Consider the following 21,753-nt stretch of genomic DNA (forward strand, 5'->3'; position numbering starts at 1 on the left):
TAAGAACAGTACAGCTACAAAGACTTCATACCAGGAAAATCAGTAAGTTATGGACACGCATTGCTTTGCCGTGTTCAGATCACAGAAAATTTTTGTTTATAAATTCAGATCATTTTTATGCACTTCAATTACAGCACTGGCTGAAGTGAAGAGATTTTATCTAGCTTCACTCCAGGTACTCTGAACCATGTCAATACTTCAGCCAAGGCAGCACAACACCCAGTGAAAGTGATTTGCTCCGAGGTTGGCAGAGTAGTCATCACGGAACAGCCATCAACATTAGTCTAGAAAACCTTGGGTCCTAAAATGCCTCTGCATGCTGTACTATTTGAAAACACCAAGACAATATTGCATCCCATGACAGTTTTCAGGAACCTACAACTTTTCACGCACGCAAAATGAGAACAACACAAAACAAATCCACGAACAAAAAAATGAGCCTCATTATGTCTTAGTGCACAGTACAGCAGCAGAAAGCCTCCTCTGGAAGGGTCCAGCCCTGAAATGTATCAACACAGGCCAATTCCAGCCAATTTACCTGTGAGGGAGAAGTCTCTGTGTAATCCAACAAATATCATAAATATCATCTAAGTAATTGTAGTTACTGAGCTACCTTTGAAGCTGTAAACACCTTCCATTAGAGTTTTTTTAAGTTAGGATTTAGGCAGTGGCATCATGCAAAAGCATTTTAAAAGACATCTGTATTAAAATAAATTACATTAAATGCACCTGGGAATAATACATTTATTTAGGATAAAAAGTACCCTAGACCAAAGAACACTGCACCTGTAATAAAGAACTCAAATGACTTTTTTTGTAGTGGTGGGGACTTAACATAGAATTTCCTGAGTTGGAGGAGACCCACAAGGATCATGGAAGTACAATTCCTGGCCCTGCACAAGACAACCCCAAGAATTACACCATGAGCCTGAGAGCATTGTTCAAACACTTCTTGGACTCTGGCAGGCTTGGTGCTGTGACTACTTCCCTGGGGAGCCTGTTCCAACAGAAGGAACTCTAAAAAAAATAAATCAATGTTGAAGATTTCGTTCCATATATTTCCACTTACAAAGTAAGTTCATGATACCAGTAAAAAATATTGGTTTGTATTTTAAATAGTGGTCAAGGTAAAAAGTAAAAAAATTGTAGAATATCAATGAAGCTGCTGTTCGATCAACTTTATCAAATACAAAAAAACCCTAAAATCCTGCAAGTGAAATTTTTCTTTATCAGTTTTTTCAACTGAAACTAAAATAGAATAATTATTTGTTGAAGCACTATACTACAAAGAAGCACCTTACAGGTCTTAATAGGTTGGAATCTTCAAGACAGCAGTCCAAAGTTAATTAGAATTTAGTCAAGCAAAAACGAGGTCAAAAGTACTACATATTTACATAGGTGATTCGCTATCACATAGACTAACGAAATCTGACATGTTTCCCAACCCTTAAAGGAATTAATAAAGAATAATAAAAAAACCTCCCAAAACAAACCTTCAATTTATCATATTTACAAAAAGAAAACCTTACAGGTTCCCAGAATAAATTATTAATCCCATTTATCCTTTATTATCCATCACCTGTATTTGCAATTCCACAGAAGACAAATTACTAATGTGTCTTTGGATGGTTTTAGAGGTCCAGATGCCTGCACGCATTTGCACAGCTTAGATCCTGTCTTTGACACACAGTTTTGGGCCAAAGGTGATTTAATATTTAAAACTCTTTACTGGTCGAATCTAGTTTACAGAATTTTTACAATACCTTTATTTAAATAAAGATAAATAGGTCTAGGTACTGTTCTCATTTACTATTTTTCACAAGACATTTTCAAGATAGTTTGACCATCTTAAAGAGTTTACAGGTATATTTTACCCAGGCTTTACTCCATCTTTCATATTTCAGTGACATGTTGCCACATAAAATTAAAATAATCAAGTTTTCACCTCTTCTCTGAGGGCACATATCTTCTCCATGTCACTTAAACCTCACAAATTTTTTAGTTAAGGGAAAAATTTTCTCTGCAGCTAAACAAGTGCAAAAAAACGACCAACAGTTTGATCAATCTAATATAGGAGATAGTGGCTAATCATGATTTTTTAAAAAACATTAAAACATTTTTAGGTGATCAGAGATACAATCAAGAGGGGATTTTTTTTCTTTGTTTCTTGTGGTATCTTTCCCGTCCCTTTTTTCTTATTACTTTAATAGAAATAAAAAACCCACCTTTGGTTTAAACCAAAGATAATTCTCAAATGAAACTAGAAAAAGAACTTGATTCTCTAAAACATAAAATTCCCCCCCCAAGGTGATGTTTAAAGACATGATGGGAAAAAAAAACCACTTCTCGTTAACACAACGACTCTGTTTTCATTGTGGATGCCACTAATGAGACTGGGCAACAGAGAAACCAGTTTATGAAATGCTGAATCTGAAAAAAAATTATTCATCTCCCATTCGTTCCTTTCACAATTAAATTCATATACACAAAGTATTCTGGGCACCTTTCATAGAGTCCATAGACCATGGAAACAACTGAGCTGCAATTGCTCTCCTCCTCTCGCTTAAAAGGGCACAAGCGTATTCTTACAAATGCCAGTCATTTTACATTTCTTTCAAAGCTTATTCCAGTGTATTTCAGCGAGATTAAGTAATCAGTTCGAAAAACATTTGTTGTACTGGGAAATTATTATTTTGAACAAAGGCTTTTTAATAAACTCGGTGCATTTGTATTTTCTTAATGAAATGCAAAAACATCACCGTCAGCTAAAATTAGAAAAAATGTTATGACACTCGTAACTAAGGATTCAGCAGATCTGACCTACCGTTATGTTGTGCATCTTTAATAACTACAGAAAAAAAATCTTGTTTTTCTCAATTCAAATTGCTCCAGAATTTTATTTCTCCTTTGCCTCTCAGGTAAACCACAAACTTCACCTTTACATATGGGGTTCACATAGCTTTTTGGGTGTGTCAAAAAGATATATAAAAACAAACATACAAAATTAAGAAGGTCTTGTTCTAACAGAATATACTTTCAGAAAGTTATAGAAGCAAGTAAACAATTAAGGCTATAAAGACATGCAAGACACTGAATCACAGAAAATTATTTCAGTCTTATTCTGTACTGTAACACTGTTTATTTCTCTTTCCTAAAAAGCTACTTTTGATTTTGGCAGCTATACATGTTCACTATGGAAGAGAGATTTGTAGAAATATTTTTGAAATAAATAACTCTGTTTTTCTGTAACAAAAATAATGACTACACGTGAAAAGCCACATATAACAATGTGATTTCTGCCTACACCGCAGTTTAAAGCAGAATGTCTATGTAAACTCATATTGCCAAATACAGTTCAACAGTACAGAACTAGACAAACGAGACAAAGAGACAAATATACAGAAAAAAAAAAGGAATAAATAAATGTGTTTTATTTACTGTGTTCTTTGATGGCTCCCAAGCAGTATCTACCTTGCCCACATCTTGCATGTCTTGGAGTTGGCGGAGCTGTGACAGGGTATGGTGTCTCAGGGCTTCGTGCAGGGGAGTATCCCCATCTTTATCCTGAATGTCCAGCTTAGCACCTGCACGGACCAAGAGCTGAAACGAGAGAGAACCCAAATTAAAACAAAAAAAGGCAATTTATTCCTTTTAAAACTAATTTCAGGAAACTATGGCTTAGGATGCTCTAGGAGGTCCAAAAGGGTTACTTTTTTATCTTGCTACAGTTCACAGTTGAGTTTATTTAAATTTATTTCTCATACCTGAAGCTCAACCCTCAACTGAAGCATTTATCTGTTCCCAATATCAAGCTGATTTCAGCAGAAGCCTAAGGCTTGCCTACGCTCTGAGTGCTACAAAAGGCATAATTTTAAAGGACTCTTTCCACTAAGACTTTAATTCTTTCAACAAGGTCTACAATGTAACATATTACAGCAATATATCAGAAACAAAACTAGTGGGCAATACTGTAGACATGTATATACTCTTTACTATTGAGTAAATCAAAAATCACCACTCTCACACCATGCTAAACTTTACAACTTAATTTACAGTGTTCTCCCATTAGCAATGTAGTTAGGCATGTACTTAGGTTTACCCTGATTCAGCAGGAGACATAAAAACCAATGACACCCTTAAAAGCTATCTCAGAACACTTTGAAAAGTAATGAACTGTAAGACTTGTCTCTAAGGCTAATTTTAGACACACATTCCTGGTCACATGACACAAAAGCAAGCATAAGGCTGCACAGGCCCTCCTATTCCTATTGCCTTTGAATACAGCCTTTCAATGCACCAGGACTTTCTTAAATATGCTGTGAAACAATACATATCAACACACGCTGACAAATAAATAACAACTGACCCTAAAAATTAAACCCCATCACTGTTCCTATTCAGAAACCTGCAGATAGCAGCTGAGCTTTTAACTTTAGTTTTGAGCTTGTGATACTCTGCAAAACTGGGATTAGTAGTAGAGACAAAAGGCATAGTCTAGAAACAGGAATACATGAAGGGGATCTCCCTCTTTGGAACCCACATTCTTGCAAGGATCTCAGAACCAAAGAATCTCGGACTATAGAACAGGCTAAAAGGAAAATAGCTTAAAAAGAATTCAGAGTCTCATTTTCCAGGAAGCATATGCCTGCAATTATTTGCAGTTTACCATTTTCCCCAACCTTTTCCTCTACAAGTGAAACCAAGAAAACCAGCTAATATTTGAAACAGTCTCCTTCCAACTTTTTACACTCTCCAAATGGATTTACTCTGTCCCAATTTCTTTATCATATTCATATCTTATGTCTGCCAGTAGTTCTTTACTGCTTAGTTTCTTCTGGAAGAAATTCTGTAAATGAGCTCTTTTCAGAGCAACCTGGAATCCTTGACTACCACTGAAATTCAAAGTCTTTATAGAAGTTAAAAAAACCCAAACAAACAAACTTTAAAAAATTTAAAAAAAGACAAACTACTACCCTTTGTCATGGCAGCAGGGCTTTTAAAAGAACCCCGCTACCTTTGACCACTATTCCACAGATGCCTGAGGGTACAAACCCAGCCCTGGAAGGTATCCAATAGGAATTAATTTTGAAATATGGAGCCAACATGTTCTTTGCCAGGCTGCACGAGCTATTTTAGGACTTCTCAGAGTTAATCCAGATCTGAAGTACGGATAGTCTACAGGGTCATTCACTTAAAAATTCTCAGATATAAGCATGTAAGTCTAACACACATGCTAGTTCTACATGCCTACCTTCCTGCCCATCTGTCACATTAATACTGTATTCCCAGGTACCATGTCACTTGCAGAGGGGCACAAGAGTTCACCAAATCCAGCTGCCAAATAACTTGCAAGACGCAAGTGACACTGACTCTAGGAAACCATTCTTTTGGTAGCAAGCGGTTCCAGATATAGGGCCGTATCACATGTTTCACTGTAATGGGATCACACCCATCAGCCCTTGGAGAGGGAGAAACCTTACAGCAGAGAGAAAATGCTAAACAGAACTGCAGATACAGCTCTGCAGAGGGGGTACAATTCTCTGGAGGCCTGAATAAGAAACAGTTTTTCATATAAGGTGACTCTCTCTGCAAAGACAGAAAAATTACACAAGGGCCAAGGCAAGGTTGATGTACCCATTCATAGGGAACATCTCCTACAGCAGTGAGTGCTCTCTCTGAGCCTCAAAAGCCCACATTAGCAAGGCAAGCGCTGAGCCACACAGGTCCTTCCATGGACAGGGCACACAGGCCAGAAAAGGGTAAGCTGTGCCAGACTCCCATTTCCTGTGCCAGTAACAAAGTTAAGTATAAATTTTCGCAACCATGCAAGCAAAAGAACAAGGATAGCATTCCTTTCTCCAATAAGGTACCACTGTTACTGCTCATGGCTCTCCCAAGTTAAGAATAAGGGAATGTTCTTACACAGAAAAGTAGTTAAGGTCATAAAAAGATTTTTTGTTTAGCTACCACTTGTAGAAACTCTGAGCAAGAATAATTATACACGCACCAAGAGGCATCAAAAATGCTATTTGAAGGTCCCATTACAGCACCACAGAATCAGACAAGTAACAGCAGAACACATTCTATCTTTTTCAACAAGGAAGGGTGCTGGAACTGGCAACTGCACAGAGGAAACCATAATGCACATGTACAAAAATTTAGCATTCTCGAAATGTCACTCATATTGCTGACTGACCTTCTGTGCAAGTTGGCAGGTTTCTGAATCAAACAAAACGCATCACACAAACATGCAACAGCTACATACTGTCAAACAATTTTTTAAATGTTCATGAAGTATCCATGTCTTGACAGCTGCTGCCATTGGCTTTAGTCAAGTACCATTAACCATATGGCTTATTGCAGAAAGATACTTACCCTAACAATTTGTGTGTGCTGTCGTTCAACGGCAAGGTGCAGAGCAGTCTGCTGATTAACATTCTGGATATCCAGGTTAGCATTGCCCTGAAAGATATTTAAAGCATTAGGATGTTATCATCCCAGCAATTCATCTACAGACAAGGCAGGCCATTAGGGCACTGAATATGACCCTGAATATGATTCCTGGTTAGAGGATTTGAGAACAGAAGTGATTAAATACTTTAATTATTCACTGTACAGATGTTAATCTGTTGAATGAAATGAGGTATCAAGTTTTTCAGTCCCTCTGCACCATTAGGCCACTGTAACGATCTCAAAGGCAAGTTTGACCTTTAGAGCTCGACACGTCCTTCCCTGCTCCACTGGTTCTGCATTGCAACTGCAGGTGTAAAGCAGCAAACTATTTTCACATCAGATGGTTAACCAAAGCTTGACATTTAAATCCTCCTGAGAAAAGAGTCCTACCTGATGCACCAAAAGTTCAGCCACTTCCACATGATTATTGAGAGCTGCCAGATGCAAGGCAGTGTAACCATCATCTTTTTTCTCATCAACAATCCATGGTCGTGGTAACTTGGACAACAGTACACGCATGGCACTGAAATAAACATGCAGAGGTGGCATAAACACACTTATAACGTACACTGAACAACAACAGTTGAACAACATTAATTCTCAGAACTATGTAGAAGTGGTTAAAATAACTTTAGTATTTTTTCAGAGAAAGTGGATGAAAAGCTGTATCAACAGTTCCAAAGCACAATAGTTTCATGCTCACTTCCTTCTAATTAAAGCACACAACCAAACCAAACAAACACCGTGAGAATCAGGTTTGCTTTCCAGAAGGATGTTATCTAGCTATAAAAATTATCTTAAAAAAGGATTCCAACAAATTCTGACAAAATAATCTTCTCTCTCAAAATCCTTACAGCATCCTTTACTTAAGTAATTATTGACCAAGTTCCACTACATTAGATTTCTTTAAAATCATCACTTTATAAACTGATGCCATGGGCTGTAACAGTTAAAACACAGTTTCTGAGGAAAAAAAATGTAGTAAGATCTCTTAAGCACAGACAAAATAAATGCTGAAACTATAAAGTGAGTACTAGTGCAATATTTTCCTAACAGATAATGGCTGAGTATAACACCCCATGGCAGTGTCTAGTGGTCAGGGGTAGGGTGAGGTTAAGTAATTCAATTAATACAGACTAAAATCCATGAAGTCCGAAGACTGAAGTGTTAAGGGTATTAACAACACAATGCTAGATAAACAAATTGCTCAATCTTATATTCTCTCAGAAATACAGTTTTCTTAAGCTTACGTGTCTTCACTGAGCTTTTGGAATAGGTAAGCAACCAAATTTAAATCCCTTATTGTCTTATTGTTATAAACAGCATATGCAGCTCCCTTATGACAGTTCCTCAAACACAAACAGAAAACTAGAAACTGCTATAATCTTGTGCCAAGAAACCTCTTCTGTCATCTGATTTTTCCCTACTGTTGAAGCTACATGCTCTCTACAGAAGAAACAGAGCTTCTTCACAAAATTAAAACTTTTAAAATCCAAGTAATTCAGGTGGAACCACTCGGTCACACAATGGCTTTCAAGGAAGATAATATAACTGAATTAAACAGTTCTTCATTAGCAATCTGATATTGGAAACATGGGATTTCGATAAGCCTCAGAAATAGCCTCATAAAATGAGTCTCTCAGCTTTTACTAAAACATATTCTCAACAGGTAGGAATGACTGCTCTGTCAAGTAGTAACTGAGCTCCTAATTCATTGCAATAATCTGTCACCTTGAACATCCACACTGCATAAGTGCTTTCAATCCTAAACTCTTTTAGAGCAAGCCGATGAGTTTCCTATAAAACAAGCTAATAGCTATGGTTCTAGGGACAGCTCACCCTAGTGAGCCCTCCTGGAAAGCAAAAGAGTCCATGAGGTAGACTTCTGTACCAGTAAGAAAGTGCACTCCTTCGAGTGCATTGCTCGGATGCTATCCTAACGGATCCTGACTTATTAAGCATAAGCACATTCTCCTGCTACTGCACTGAGTATGCAACATAAACCCTCAGTTTCCCATTTAATACACCATCCTGGCAGCTGCCGTATAAGTGACACGCCTTTTTTCCTCAGAATTAGAATGTTTGAAGGAGCCCCAACTAACCAACTCCATCTTCAGGCCACAGGATCACATAGGCCTACAGGAGACCATGACCAACTGATATGTGAGGAATTCATAACCAGGCTGTTCAGGAGGTTTTTCCCTCCTCAGAGCAGATGGAAACCATTCTCAATCTCTTAGGATTTTTGTTTTCCTGGCAGAACTAAGCTTCTCACTTCCTCACAGTCCAAATTACTTATAACACAGCAAAATAAGACAACAACACTTCACAGATTGTACGTTGCTCACTGTGAAACATTGCTCAGCTTCTATTCATAACGCCTTCTACAGCTCTCTCACGTGCTAGGAAAAAACCCCACTGGAATATTTGAGGGAAAAAAACAAATACTGGCAATATTAATTCTTTGAGAGATTCACTTATGCAAGAATTTCCAAAATTAAGGATATAATTTAGTGAAGCACAAGTTACCAAAGCTTCACGAGCTGTGGCAAAATAGAAAAATATTAGTCGCACTAATAAACATAATTTATTTGGTAATGAAATGATGCAGTATTTTCAAACCTAGGATATAAATCTGCATGTTCAGCTGCCCTAGGGAGCGAGTAAGTCTGAAGCACTGTGGTTCACTTCGTATCTGGACTGTACCTGGGCACACCACCACACCAGCTCTTCAGAGTGCTGTGCTGATACAGAGTACATGGTACCAGCAGCACAACGTGTCTTTCTACAGTGGCTTCCTACAGGACATCATGTCAGGTAAGCTCTTTATCTTCACCTGTCAGGCTCAGTGTTTCTATAGACCCCATAGATCTCTAAAGTACCCACTGTGGATCAACTAAAAAAACACAATAAAAAAAATACCTGACAGAATAAAAATCTGTCAGAAGCAGTATGACCACTGTGAGTGACCAGGAAAAAAATGGGGCAACAATAACCTAAGAAAAAGCCCAAGGTCAAGAAATTTTTCTTACAACTGCAACTACAACTTGAGGAATGCTATGGGAAGGCATCAACAATTACATCTAATTACAGCCAGCTTCTCTCTAAAGTAGCTCTCCAGTCACTAAACAAGGAACTGTTCCAACCAACTCAGATGATATTTTATATCCTTTTCTTCTGTAAGGAAATAAGAAAATTGCCAAATCCAGAGATAAATAAAATAAAATTTAAAGTATATTCACACACGTTAACAGGTGCCTCAAGAAATGAATATATTTCAGAAACATTACTGACATTTCTTTAACACCTCTCATCTTGGAAAGAAAAATAAGAAACTAATTGACTCAATATTTTGTATGCTACGAAAAAATCGCTCATCCTAGTATTTGCATAACTGCTAGCCTTACCAGATCCTCTTTCAAATCTTTTCCTATTTAGTTTGCTGTCTACACCAGGAAAATCTTCATCTTAAGTTTGACTGAAAAATATTTGGGGGTATCTTGCTTTCATAGAAATGAGATGCCTGCTACATTTTCGGTGCTTTTAAAATGAATTGGTCTTACTGGAAAAACAGAAGGACCATCAAAACAAACAAATGGCTTCTGTGTGGAATAGATTTTTATCTTATTTATCACAGCAAAGCATCAGAGGGCCAGCAACTACTCGGTTGTTTCTATCTATGCAAGAAAAGTCTACATATCTCTCTTCCAGACCATGCTACATTACTGGACAGTAGGACAGAAGGACTGTTTCATGGAATGATACCTTAAAATTCTGCAAGACATTAATATGCTACAATAGCAAATTCTTTTTGATGCTCAGTGGCTGCACCCTCTTCTTCATTAGCTGAGAGGTAGTTTTTTTCAATTTTTGTAGGATTTTCTAGAGCTGCTGCCAAAATTTTGACAGTTAAGTGGCTACCATTCAGAGCAGCACTCACTGGAACAGGCATGCACTGTATCATAAAAGGTCCCATTAGCTGAATTAATGTTGCCAATTGCACAGTAATTCTTGATTCACTTTTTTCCATGAAATATTAAAGAAGTTGGGTTGTACTGCTCTGCTTTTAAATCACAACACAGATGTGGTCCTGAAAACTTGATTTCCTATCATATACACTAAAACAGACCACAGGCTACTTTCACTGTAGCTGTACTGAAAAGATCACGAAATCAGCAAACCTAATGGTAGCCCTGAACATGAAAGCAGCTGAAGAAAACTTTTCAGACTATCATCTTCAATGCATTCAGCTGTCACAGATGACATGGCTGACTGAGCAGCTGCAAAGATTATTGGTAAAACGGTTAAAACTCTTATTGAAACATTGAAATTATGCCACCACTATGCTATTTATATACTATTACTAAAGCATCCCTAATGAAAAAAACTTTGTAACAGGTAAGTTATGGTATTTGTTGTTCTGGAGTATTTTCAGCTTAGTAGGAAGCTGATAAAGATTGTTGGGGGTACAGTGACTTATACAGCCCAACATAATTCATCCCCATAAAATGACTGTCCAGGCTTTAATAGTTATAAGTGATTTGGTAGAAGGAACACCCATTAATACAGTGCTAGATTTAATTTGAGATGTAGAAGAATAACAGCAAATGCTGCTGTTGCATGCATCTTTAATTTGACCTTGCTATCCAAGTAATACTTTTTTTTTCTTTTCAAATTCATGTTTTTAGAGAGTTGGGAACCACAGCTTAACACAGAATGGTTGAGGTTGGAAGAGACCCTCAAGATCATCTCATTCCAACTCTTGCCATGGAAATTCAACAGCATAAATTGTATATTTGCAACAAAAAATGCATCACAGATCTGAACAGTACCCTAATTCATTTTTAGCTGCACAGAGCACTTGTTTTAACACCAGTTACCAACATTAGTTATACAAAAAGAAAAAAAAGTCATTGTTATGATGAAGCTAGCATATGGTATATTATTCATTATCAACCTACATATAAATTTTTTATGCAGTATTTTACTCAGAATTTTTACAGATGCTCATCAGCATTACCTGAGAATGTGACACACAATAACAGATTTATTTGGAAAAATCTACAAGATGAAAGTACTTGTAAGCAAGATGAAGCTAGCACCTCATGGTATAAAAATGATTCCACATTTAGCAGTCTTAACTGCAAAGGCACCCTTCCACCCTGCTTAAAAAAATACATGAAGAAAAACTAGAGAAGGTTCTCTGCTACCAACTGCAGTTTGACTGCAGAATTATGTAAATACGGAAGGTTGAGGGTTTGTTGGATGGTGGTGTGGTGGGTTTGTTTGTTTGGCCTTTTGGGGTCTGTTGGGTATTTCATAAGAACAGATCTTAGGAGTAAAAAATTAGAAAGGCTACTTCACAGACACACCACTCTCTAGTGAGTGAAACAACCTGCCAGACTCTTGATTTGGCAAGTTTGCTTTCAGGCAGATCAATGAGATAATTCAACTTACCCTGCAACTTCGTGATCACTAGAAGCAATATGAGTAAGGAAATGACGAAGCTAGAGTTGCAGGGAAGGCAGACAGCCCTTTCCAGAAGCAAAGTCTTAGATCAGCATAAATTCATCAGTAATCATATCACCAGGGGTTGTAATGATTCACTGCACTTTCTACTACAGGTTTCTCTACTTCCCTGACATTCTCCTCCCCCAAGTCAGGCTTCCACTGTTTCAGTGTGACATGGTTTCATAATATATTTTACAGTAATCCTGGCTTGAAGTATTCCCCACACACATACACCACCCTTCACCCCCACATACTCCTCTCCACTGATTCCCAACCCTGGCTGAGGTAAAGCCTGTTCACCCACCTCCTGTTAGTTCCTCAAACAGTTGAAGAAACAGATCAGATTTAAAGACAGCTTCTATGGTAAAGTTTTCTTCTAGGGCTACGTACTCTGATGTGTATTTTACAACACAACAGAAGCAAAACTACTTTTAACTAATCCCATTCTTGTCCTCTTACTACCATCTCTGCTCAGAAAACTCCCTCCAAAAGTGGTCCCAACACAGCATCCAAAAGGTCACCCCTTCCTGTTGGATTATTTCTCATACAGAATAGTACTCCAAGTCTGCTCACTGTGAAGCCAAAGAAATATTTGTACCAACATAGTGCAAGAAGTAACACAGGAGCAGGACAGTGCTATTTTTGGCAACGATACGACCGTAAGAGCACGTCAGCACACAACTTCAAGCCAAATCAGTTCCCTGATCTGGTTCACACCACACTCACTTTGCAGTACAGAGTGTTACACTGGAAGAAAGAAGGAAGTACCTATCTCTCAGGAACAAGTAACAAGGAATAGATTAATACCTTAGACTGGTATTACTGAGAATGCTGTATCCTGAAATTAGAGTTTAATATTGCACATCTGACTGATGGCCTAGTCAGTAAAAGTTTAAGTAGACAGACTGTTTCTTTATTCTGGAAAATTTTACAGATTTTCAAGCCTCTCTTGGTTTTGAAAAATCAATTTCAATATACATGAAACTAGAGAAACGATGAGGTATATGAATTTAGAAAGAATACACAAAAATGTATTCTGCATTAGCTTAGACCTTGCATAATGATTTTGTCTTTAGTGTATAATTATGAAATCAAGGAGAAAAGAAAAAAATGTGACTTTTATCAGAAAACTACACTGAAACAGGGTGTAGTACCCTGGTTACAGGGTAAGCAGCTACCAAGCACAGGACAAAATCAACACAAAAAGAGGAACCAAGGGAAGTATAAATCCAAGACAGTGGTCTGCTCAGGACTTTGCAATACACTCCCTACCCTATAGTACTGAACTTTATAACTACTAATTACATCAATATTCATTGAGATGATATTTCCATTTAATTAGTTTTAATTTTAGATTGAGATATTTTCAGCTTTTTCATTCTTCCTTCTCCCAAGCAAGGATTTTGTCCGAAAAACACAGAAAAAGTCTTGAAGTATTTGGATTGCTGACTGATGTATTTAAATGGCTAAATTTTATTCTTTTTTAAAGAAAACATTGCATATACTCCCTATGAATATGAAAATCCCTCCTCATATTTTGAATGTGCAGTTATTAGTCTTGCCACAAGCCAATTTTGTAAACATGAAAGTCAGATTAATGCAGTGAGCAGTTCCCTTGATTTCTTTTTAAATTCTTTTCTTCTAAAACATTTCAGTTTTCTCAAAGAAAGTAGCACCTAATTTACACGTGCATTTACTTTCTTTAGAAGTAATTCTATGGATAAGCATTATAAACAAAATACTATGGAATTATTAAACATAATGGTATGTAATGATATGAATTTACTAATTAAAGCTTTTTCAAATAATTTCTAACTTGATTTGAATACGGAAATTCAGGGCTAGAAATGGACACCGACTTCTTATTTATAAAAATAACTGTATGATTTCCACCTGAAAACTTAGATTGAGGCCGCTCAGACCTCAAGTTAATCGACATGTTGTTAGTCACGGTATTTTTCACTGATCGAGAAACCAGGTTACACAACCTGCTGTGGCAGCACAGGATATTTATTGTTCTATATCTGCATGAAGTCCTTGCCTTGTTACTAGCAGGGCTGCCTTTCCCCCCCCCCTCCCTCTCCTCCCCCCCACCCCTGTTTCTAAGTATAGTGACAGCCTCATCAGGGTTTACTAGTAGCAGCGCAAGCTCAGTGAAAACCTGGGAAATCTAACTGGAAACACGAGAGAGAGCTTTATTTGGCAGTGCTAAAAAAACCTGGGGACAAATGGCCAAGCGGCGGTGGAAGTGCAGGCTGCACAATCAATAGGCAGAGAGCCGGATAGAGGCTCCCTTCGCTGCCGGATCGACAATCGACAGCTGAGAGACTATTTTTTGCAATGGTTGACTAAATATGGTCAGGGAAGAGAGAGGCACAAGAGAGCCTGTTTGCCTGGGAGTGCATGTTTCAAATGCTTAGCTGCCTATAAAGCCGTAACAGTTTTGCTCGTGCCCTCTAAGTGGGAAATACGGTTAGTGTCTTCTGTAGTGTGTCTGCGGGAGCCCTGACCTCGCTAGCAGACTTGACCTCTGAAGATGGAAAGTAGCTTCACCACAGACCTGCCTACAGTTAAGCCTGGAAACATAACCTCAAGCAAGAAAAGATGCAGTGCAATATCTAAGGAACTAGAAGAAACCAATATTTGCCGGGGGAGGGGGGAGACGATCGCTATTTTTTTGGTGCCTTTTTTTTATTTTTTTTTGGAAGCAACTCCAACTTTTGGGGGCTTGGTTTTGGTCTTTTGTTGAGTTTTTATTTTTCTTTTTGGCTGTGATTATTATCATCTGACAGTGGGCTAAGTTCACCTTCCCTTGGCTTCCTAGCATCTATCCTTGGAGTCTTAACTCTCAGTCCAGCAGACATAAGGTATAATTTCTATACAACATCATCCATATTTTAGCATTCAAAGAAGGGCAGAAGGTGCCAGTTAGGCACCCATCTTCATGCTTTTTTTTTCCTTTTAAGTTTTATCTATTTAAGGTGGTGAGGTACTGTATGCACCGACATTCGCCCCCCCTTGCCTCCCCCTCCCATGTAACGAAGAGCTGATTCAGCGAATAGAGTGAGAGAGCACTCAGGACGAGATGGCTGCTGCTGATGTGTCTCTAGGTCATTACCTCTCTTCCAACTGCAAATGCTGCATGATACTAAGCTTACAGGTAACAGAACATCAGGAGACCTGCATTATTCTGCACGTTTAAAGGATGCCTATGACTTTCTGCATGTGTATCTTATTTACTAGAATGTTTTTTTTATTGTTATATTAATCCCTCTACTCTGGGAACAGCTTAATTTTGAGTGTGTTAAAGTACCAAGCATTTGTAGTGTAAAGAGCAGGTTGAAAGAAAACGTTAGTCCAAATTTCATAGCAAAAAAGAAAAAAAAGAAACAAACCCCAACTTGCTTGGTAGGTAGAATTCATTTTAAAGAAAATAAACTAATAAATTGCAATGCCATTAACTGGTTGTTCATTTCAGTGAAATATATTATTATCTTCCTATGCACAACTAAAAAAATTACCAACTTTAAAAAGAAAACCTAATAAACAGTGTGGTAGAGCAACGATGAGTTCTCAAATAGGTCTAAGCAAAATTTTCAAGGTGCTTTATCTCAGATGTACATGAAAACAACCTACTTAAAAACTAGAATGTGACTGCTGTGATTCTAATGCTGCATTGCTGATTCTCCTTGTAGTACTGGGCTAGCTACTGCTACACTCTGATTTGCTCTCTATCAGCTGCACTAGGTTTTTGTCATGAGCTGCAGAAATTCTTACTTCCTCTGCTCTCAGCTTTCCTTATGACTATTACAGTAACTAATTCTTAAGCTTATTTCAAGTTTACCTTCTAATGCTGTAAAGACAAAGCTTACTCTTTACTGTAACCCCAATCAACTCCTGAAATACAAATTAAGCAACTATAAGCTGTATCAGACAGTCCCTTAGAAGTCAAAGCCATACTGTACATCAAATATTTAACTACCATTCCAAAACAAGTCGCACAGAATCTTACGAAACTTGGGAGTTTGTTTCTTTTGGTTTGTTTGTTCAGGGTTAATTTTTTTAGTTGTCATAAATATTTCAAGTGTGGACAAGACTTTGAAGCAGGTGAGTGCCAGTTTTAAAAAACGAGAAAAGATGCTTGCAGAAGTGTTGAATAGGTATTAGCTTTCACATGTGACCTTCGGCCTAACAATCCAAATCCTGTCACAGCAGTTAGAGGTTGTTTTCTTAATTCAATGTCATCATCTTTATGATAAGCAGGATCAATGGTGACATGTGCTTTTGTGTTTGGTCTTTGTTTTGTTTTGTTTTGTTTTTTTAAACCACTTTGAAATACAGTGTAACTAAGTACAAACCTGCAAAGAGTTTGCAGAATACCGGATAGGATGCAAAAAGCAGGGAAGTGGGATTTGGGGTAAGAAAATAAGTTTACAACTGCCATTTTAGACAAGTCTATGCTTCCCTTCAGGACACTGAAGATGCAAACTGTACCCCAGCATGAAAATCTGCTAGAAGACCTGGGACGAAGTTGAAGCTTTTTACACTGGACTACAACTAAAAATTCCAAGAAAAGACGTTGCAAAGCTACCAGCCATTCAACTCCTCTCCACTTTAAACATGATCACTTAGGACAAACAGCAAGAGACTGAAAAAAGGCACTTCTAACATCAATGTCATCCCAAAACAATGAACTGTAACCAGCTATAAGACACTGTGCAGGTAAATCGCATTGCAAAGTTCAGTTAGTATAGTAAGTTTATTTTCTATCATCAGTTAATCATAACGTCATTCTTCCAAAGAATTGTCAGCATGAGTTTTACCTAATGACAGCAAGAGAATTCAGCAAAATACTTTTCAGGTTCATCAGACAGGCAGTCGAGCAACTCTATGTGTACCTGCTCAGAGCACATACTTCTTTATGTACCCATATGAACATACAATGCTATGGAATGTAAAGAAGTATGTATTTTTGGCAGGCAAGGAACGACCAGTAAGAGGAAACTAAACAGCTGCTGGAAGAAACAGGTTTCCCTCTTGTTTGAATGACATTCATGTGACAAATTGGCCTGCTAAGGGTCAGCTGGTATTGCCAAAATAACTCATACTTGTTAGTAACAAATCACAAACCATTAAATTAAGTGACTATAAAAGTGGCTAGGAAGAATTGTTAACAGCTGATAAGCAGAATATTAGTTGCAAACAGAATTCAAAACAAGGCTGGAAACGTCATCTTGAAATGCACCAATTAAGACTGCAGCATAGCTGCAAAATTTATCATTACCAGTACTCCTCACTTAATAGATCCTCAAGTAAACTTAAAAGACTGATTCTCAAAATCTATCTCATCAAAAACAAGCCACTGTTCTAGTAATCACAGCCTGTTCTGTGTATCTCAGATGGTAGTACTTAAATTTGCACCTACCAAAGAATATTTAATCCACAGGTTGCAACTGAGACAAGTATTAGCAGCTGAGAAATTGTAGCTGTGATTTAGAGAAAATAATAGCCAAAATAATTGAGTATAATAACTTCTGCAATTTAATAAGACTTAAGTTAGAATTTCCTCCAAATCAGCACTTATTATGCTCAGTGAGCTCTTCGATACAAAGTGCAGTGTCAGGTTTAGCACAAAGTGACAATACAGAGATTTCTAGGCCACAGCTGCTAGTCAGCGGATTAAAGCTATTGACAGATTCCTAAATGAAAACACAAATGACAACTACAACCTCAAAGGTAAGTTTTCTTAAACATTATTTTCAAATAAGCTGTATTTATTTTAAATTCAAATTTTAGAAAATTGGCCCTGAAAATATGACTTCATAACATCCAGAAAACTGTAAGAACTACATGAGAAATAGTTCCGCAACTGTTTCAAGTTCTAAAAGTGGTATTAATTAAAATATACTGGTGCATATCATCCCTAATTAAAGACACTCGACATCAAATTCAGGAACAAGGGAAAAATACAAGGAAAGAACTCCCTGTTCATCAATCCAGCCATTCCTATTCATGACAGCAACCTTCTAAAAGCAGTTATTAAAAAGGATATGTCCATCATACATAGGCACATTTGGCCCAGATTAAAGATTCTAACTGTACTCCTCTGCTTACTTAAATGTTTGGAAGGAAAAAAACAAACAAACAAGAAAAATAAACAAAGGCAATGTATGATTTTTAGATGGGGATATTATTTTTAAATACTCACATAATTCTCAAATAGCTAGTAATATATATAGCCTGATATTTTTAACGCCTGAAACTACACATAATACAAGAAGAAACATTATCTTATCTGAACCACTATCTCATCTGCTTAAGAAAGAAAAATATCAATGTGTTTTAAAGCTATTTCTCTTACAAGCAGATATTTTGACATGAAAGCTACAGTATCTTAACATCTAAATTAAAACCTGGTTTTTAGTGTGAAACAAATCAAATTGCAGTAGCTTTTCTGAACAGAGGAATGCTACTGAACTTGATTACGATCACAGAAGCAATCTGGTATTACTAAAAGCTTCATTGAGGGGTTAATTGCTAAGCGTTTAGTTCTTTTCCTAAAGAGTTTGTGTGCTCAGCACCGATTGATTTGGCTTCCACTATATAATGAGACCAATTTTTTTAACAGCTTAAATTTATTTTGAAAGGGTTTTGGTAACTATTTGTCATACCGTGTTCTTTCTTGTATAACATTGCACTGCTATGCTGTAACAAAATGACGGTTCAGAGTGATACAGAAGTTAAAATTATATGTTGACATTGCTTCCTGCTAGTTCATGTTAGCATATCTCTAAGAATACATATCCAGTCACTCTAAAATGTCACATCCATCACTTAGATCAGCTGTTCAATTTTAACTGAGCACACGTTGAACTTTGGGCATCTGCTGACACAGTTGTAACTCAAACATTTCAACTGTGTGACTGACAGGGATAACAGATGCTGACATTATCAAATGCTACACGGCTTTTTTTCCACAGCCGTTTTTTGTCCCGATATGGCCAGTACATGAAACTGTATTGCCATCCAAAAGTGCACTTGAGCAGCTGTATCTGTAAAACAGTTCCTCTATAACTGGTAAAAATAGAAACTCATTTTATAGCCATCTTGATGCTTAAGTCCAAGTGACACACCTGCTATGTTTCTATTAGGATACACGGGGTTGGGAATATATTTACATAAATCTTCTCACCAGCATCAGACTATGCAACAAACAGATGTAGACTACCCTTGACATACTCATTACTAGCGAATGGTTTGAACTAAGGTTGTCCCCTACTTTCCATTGTAGTCAAAGCTCAGAAAGAATTCAATATATGATGGGGGAAAAAAAAAAAAGCTATGTGAGCACTCACAAACGTATTAAGGACCTTAATTTAGAAGGAATCAGATGAAACTTCAGACAGTTCTTTAAAAGCTGTATTTTTCTGGCATTGAACTTTTTTACATATACTATCAGAGCAAAAAAAAATAAATTTATCCTGCTGTATTATATAATCATTCCTAAAAAGTTAATACTAACCAGAGATATAGCAATGGAATTGAAAGCACTTGACATTTATACTTGTGCTAACCAACTACAGCATAAAAGCAGCTGCAAAAGGGAACCTGCCAAAAAATGAATGGGGGGGAGTGTGGGGGGAAAACTGAAACCTTCTTCCCCAGTGAAGTTTAACATAAAGAAGTAAGGGAGCTCTACATGATTAGAAATTTTAAGACTTCAGTTTCTAATCTAACCTAAAATTTCATTATTGCAGATAGGAAAAAGTTAAAACCGTAATTTTCATTTGAGACTCATCCAAAGATCCTCAAGGAAATACTCAAGGACGGAACAAATCTATACAGGTCTTTCTGGTATACAGCTTTTCATTTTGCCATCTCCAAGTTAGTGAAAGAGTTAAAAATTTGCATTGACAACAAATTGTGTAACACAGAAGAAAGCCACATGTTCTTTGTGAACTGTTCATGTGCCTAAAAACGTGTTACTGAATTATAAGCTCCCTGCACTCCAATGCTTTGCTAAAGCTGGTAAAATGGAACCAAATCACCTCTTCAATGGATTTGGTCCCCTTCAACCAGCTGTAGCTATGCATTGATCACTACGGGATTTCTTATATTTTTAAAACTGGACACAAAGCCTGCTCAGAATAATTATGTAGTCCTCTCTGCAGTTCAGTTCAACTATTCTAGACAGCCTGAAGACAGAAGGTAACAAGGAGTGTAGCAAATTCTGTATTCTAAGATTTCAAGTCTGTATTTGTAAATAAATAGCTGGTTTTTATGTTTACATTCAGTGAAAATTCATCTCTTAAAACATTTATAAAGAAGATAGGTAAGCAGTGAAATAAACACATTTTCCAACGATTCATTGTCTCTTGAATTTTTCCTCTGGTGCCCTTTGCAGCAAAACTGATCAAAACAAAACAAACAAAAAGCCCAGCAAAATGAAACCATCATGAACAGTACGGATAGGGCAGATCTATTTTATGGGCACCCCTCTTTTCCTTCCACTCCCCCCCCTTTTTTAACTGCATGAGGGAGGAAACTCTGCAGGGTAGAAACTGTATTTGCCATCTTGTACATGTCGGGCATATTATTTACTATTTAAAGATAATAAATTTGTCACTGACCTCAACAGCTACAGGCTAATCTGCCATCTAATTATAGGTCTGCTCATGGAGGTTATATTCTTTCTCCAAACCAACTTGAACAAAAGTATTCTTTCAAAGCATTTTCTGACATAATACTTTAATAAGAGGTTTTAGAAACACGCTTTTTGCACTCAGCTTCAAATAAGTTTAACCTACACACTTACTGTCAGAACTGCAAATACAGAAGCAAAAAAACATTTTGACTGGTTTAGAAAATAACTGTACAACTCTCGTTACCTCACAACTTGTCTCTTTGAGGACCTCCATGACAACACAGCATGCGAGTCCTGGAGACACTCATTAACACTAAGCAGAGGTGAGAAACCCCACCTCTCAGTTAAATCGCTACAGTTAGAAATTGCACTGCCAACCCGGTCAAACCATCTGCAAATCTAAAAACAAGTAAGGATCTCCTAAATAGTAAGAAGACCACGGGGAAAACTTACAATTCTATTTTAAACCACAGTCTCCTACTCGTCGGTCTATGAACATAAAGATGACACATTCCTTGCTATTGGAGGGCAATACATGAGATCTGCACCTTACCCCGGGATTTTAATTTTTTAATTTAAAGTCCAGCAGAATTTATTGCTCTGAGAACTGACTGTACACATGTTGAAGTCAGGTCAGCTAAGAGCAGCCTCTATTTGAGATCCTAGCTGCAGAGTGAATAAAGCTCTCTTCACAAGATACAATGCAAATAAAACTAACTGGGACAACGGATATAAAATACGCCTACACTTCAGTCATGTCTTCAGCTCAAAAATCTGAAGTCACAGGTATGCGAACAGATCAAACATAAGCAAGAGATGATAACATGGTAAAAATATCCAATCTCTACAGTATTTTCAAATTTTATTCTCCTTTTTTCTGTCTGAAAAAAATGTCATTAACACTGAAGAGGCAAAATCTGTCAAGTTTTGAGGTTCACAGTACTGTGAAAAAAATCCAAAATAAATGCACTTTTAATATGACTGACTCAGTTAAAAATCACGAACAAGAAACCATGTATTAAATGAAAATTTAACTTCCCCACACTGAAAAGAAATTATTTAAAATTTCTTTTCAGCTCTATCTCATGCACAAGTTTAAAGCTACCTACAGCACGAAGTAACATTTATTCTACATTTCAACACTA

General features: G+C 37.1%; 1 protein-coding gene across 4 annotated transcripts in view; it reads right to left on the reverse strand.

Annotated features, from left to right (window-relative positions):
- MIB1 (MIB E3 ubiquitin protein ligase 1) overlaps positions 1-21,753 on the reverse strand; it is an 80,495-nt gene that overhangs the window by 19,628 nt on the left and 39,114 nt on the right. For 3 of the 4 annotated variants that reach the window (XM_027731227.2, XM_027731226.2, XM_027731229.2), the window contains 3 exons: positions 6,844-6,976; positions 6,376-6,462; positions 3,439-3,600 (listed from right to left, as the gene is read on the reverse strand). In XM_027731227.2, coding sequence (XP_027587028.1) covers positions 3,439-3,600; positions 6,376-6,462; positions 6,844-6,976 — 382 coding nt within the window. The remainder of the gene's footprint in view (positions 1-3,438; positions 3,601-6,375; positions 6,463-6,843; positions 6,977-21,753) is intronic. The other variant, XM_027731228.2, reaches the window with a different exon arrangement.

Source organism: Pipra filicauda, unplaced genomic scaffold, assembly GCF_003945595.2.
Source record: "Pipra filicauda isolate LSUMZ 115617 unplaced genomic scaffold, ASM394559v2 scaffold154_size2910363_pilon, whole genome shotgun sequence".
Taxonomy (NCBI): Eukaryota; Metazoa; Chordata; class Aves; order Passeriformes; family Pipridae; genus Pipra; species Pipra filicauda.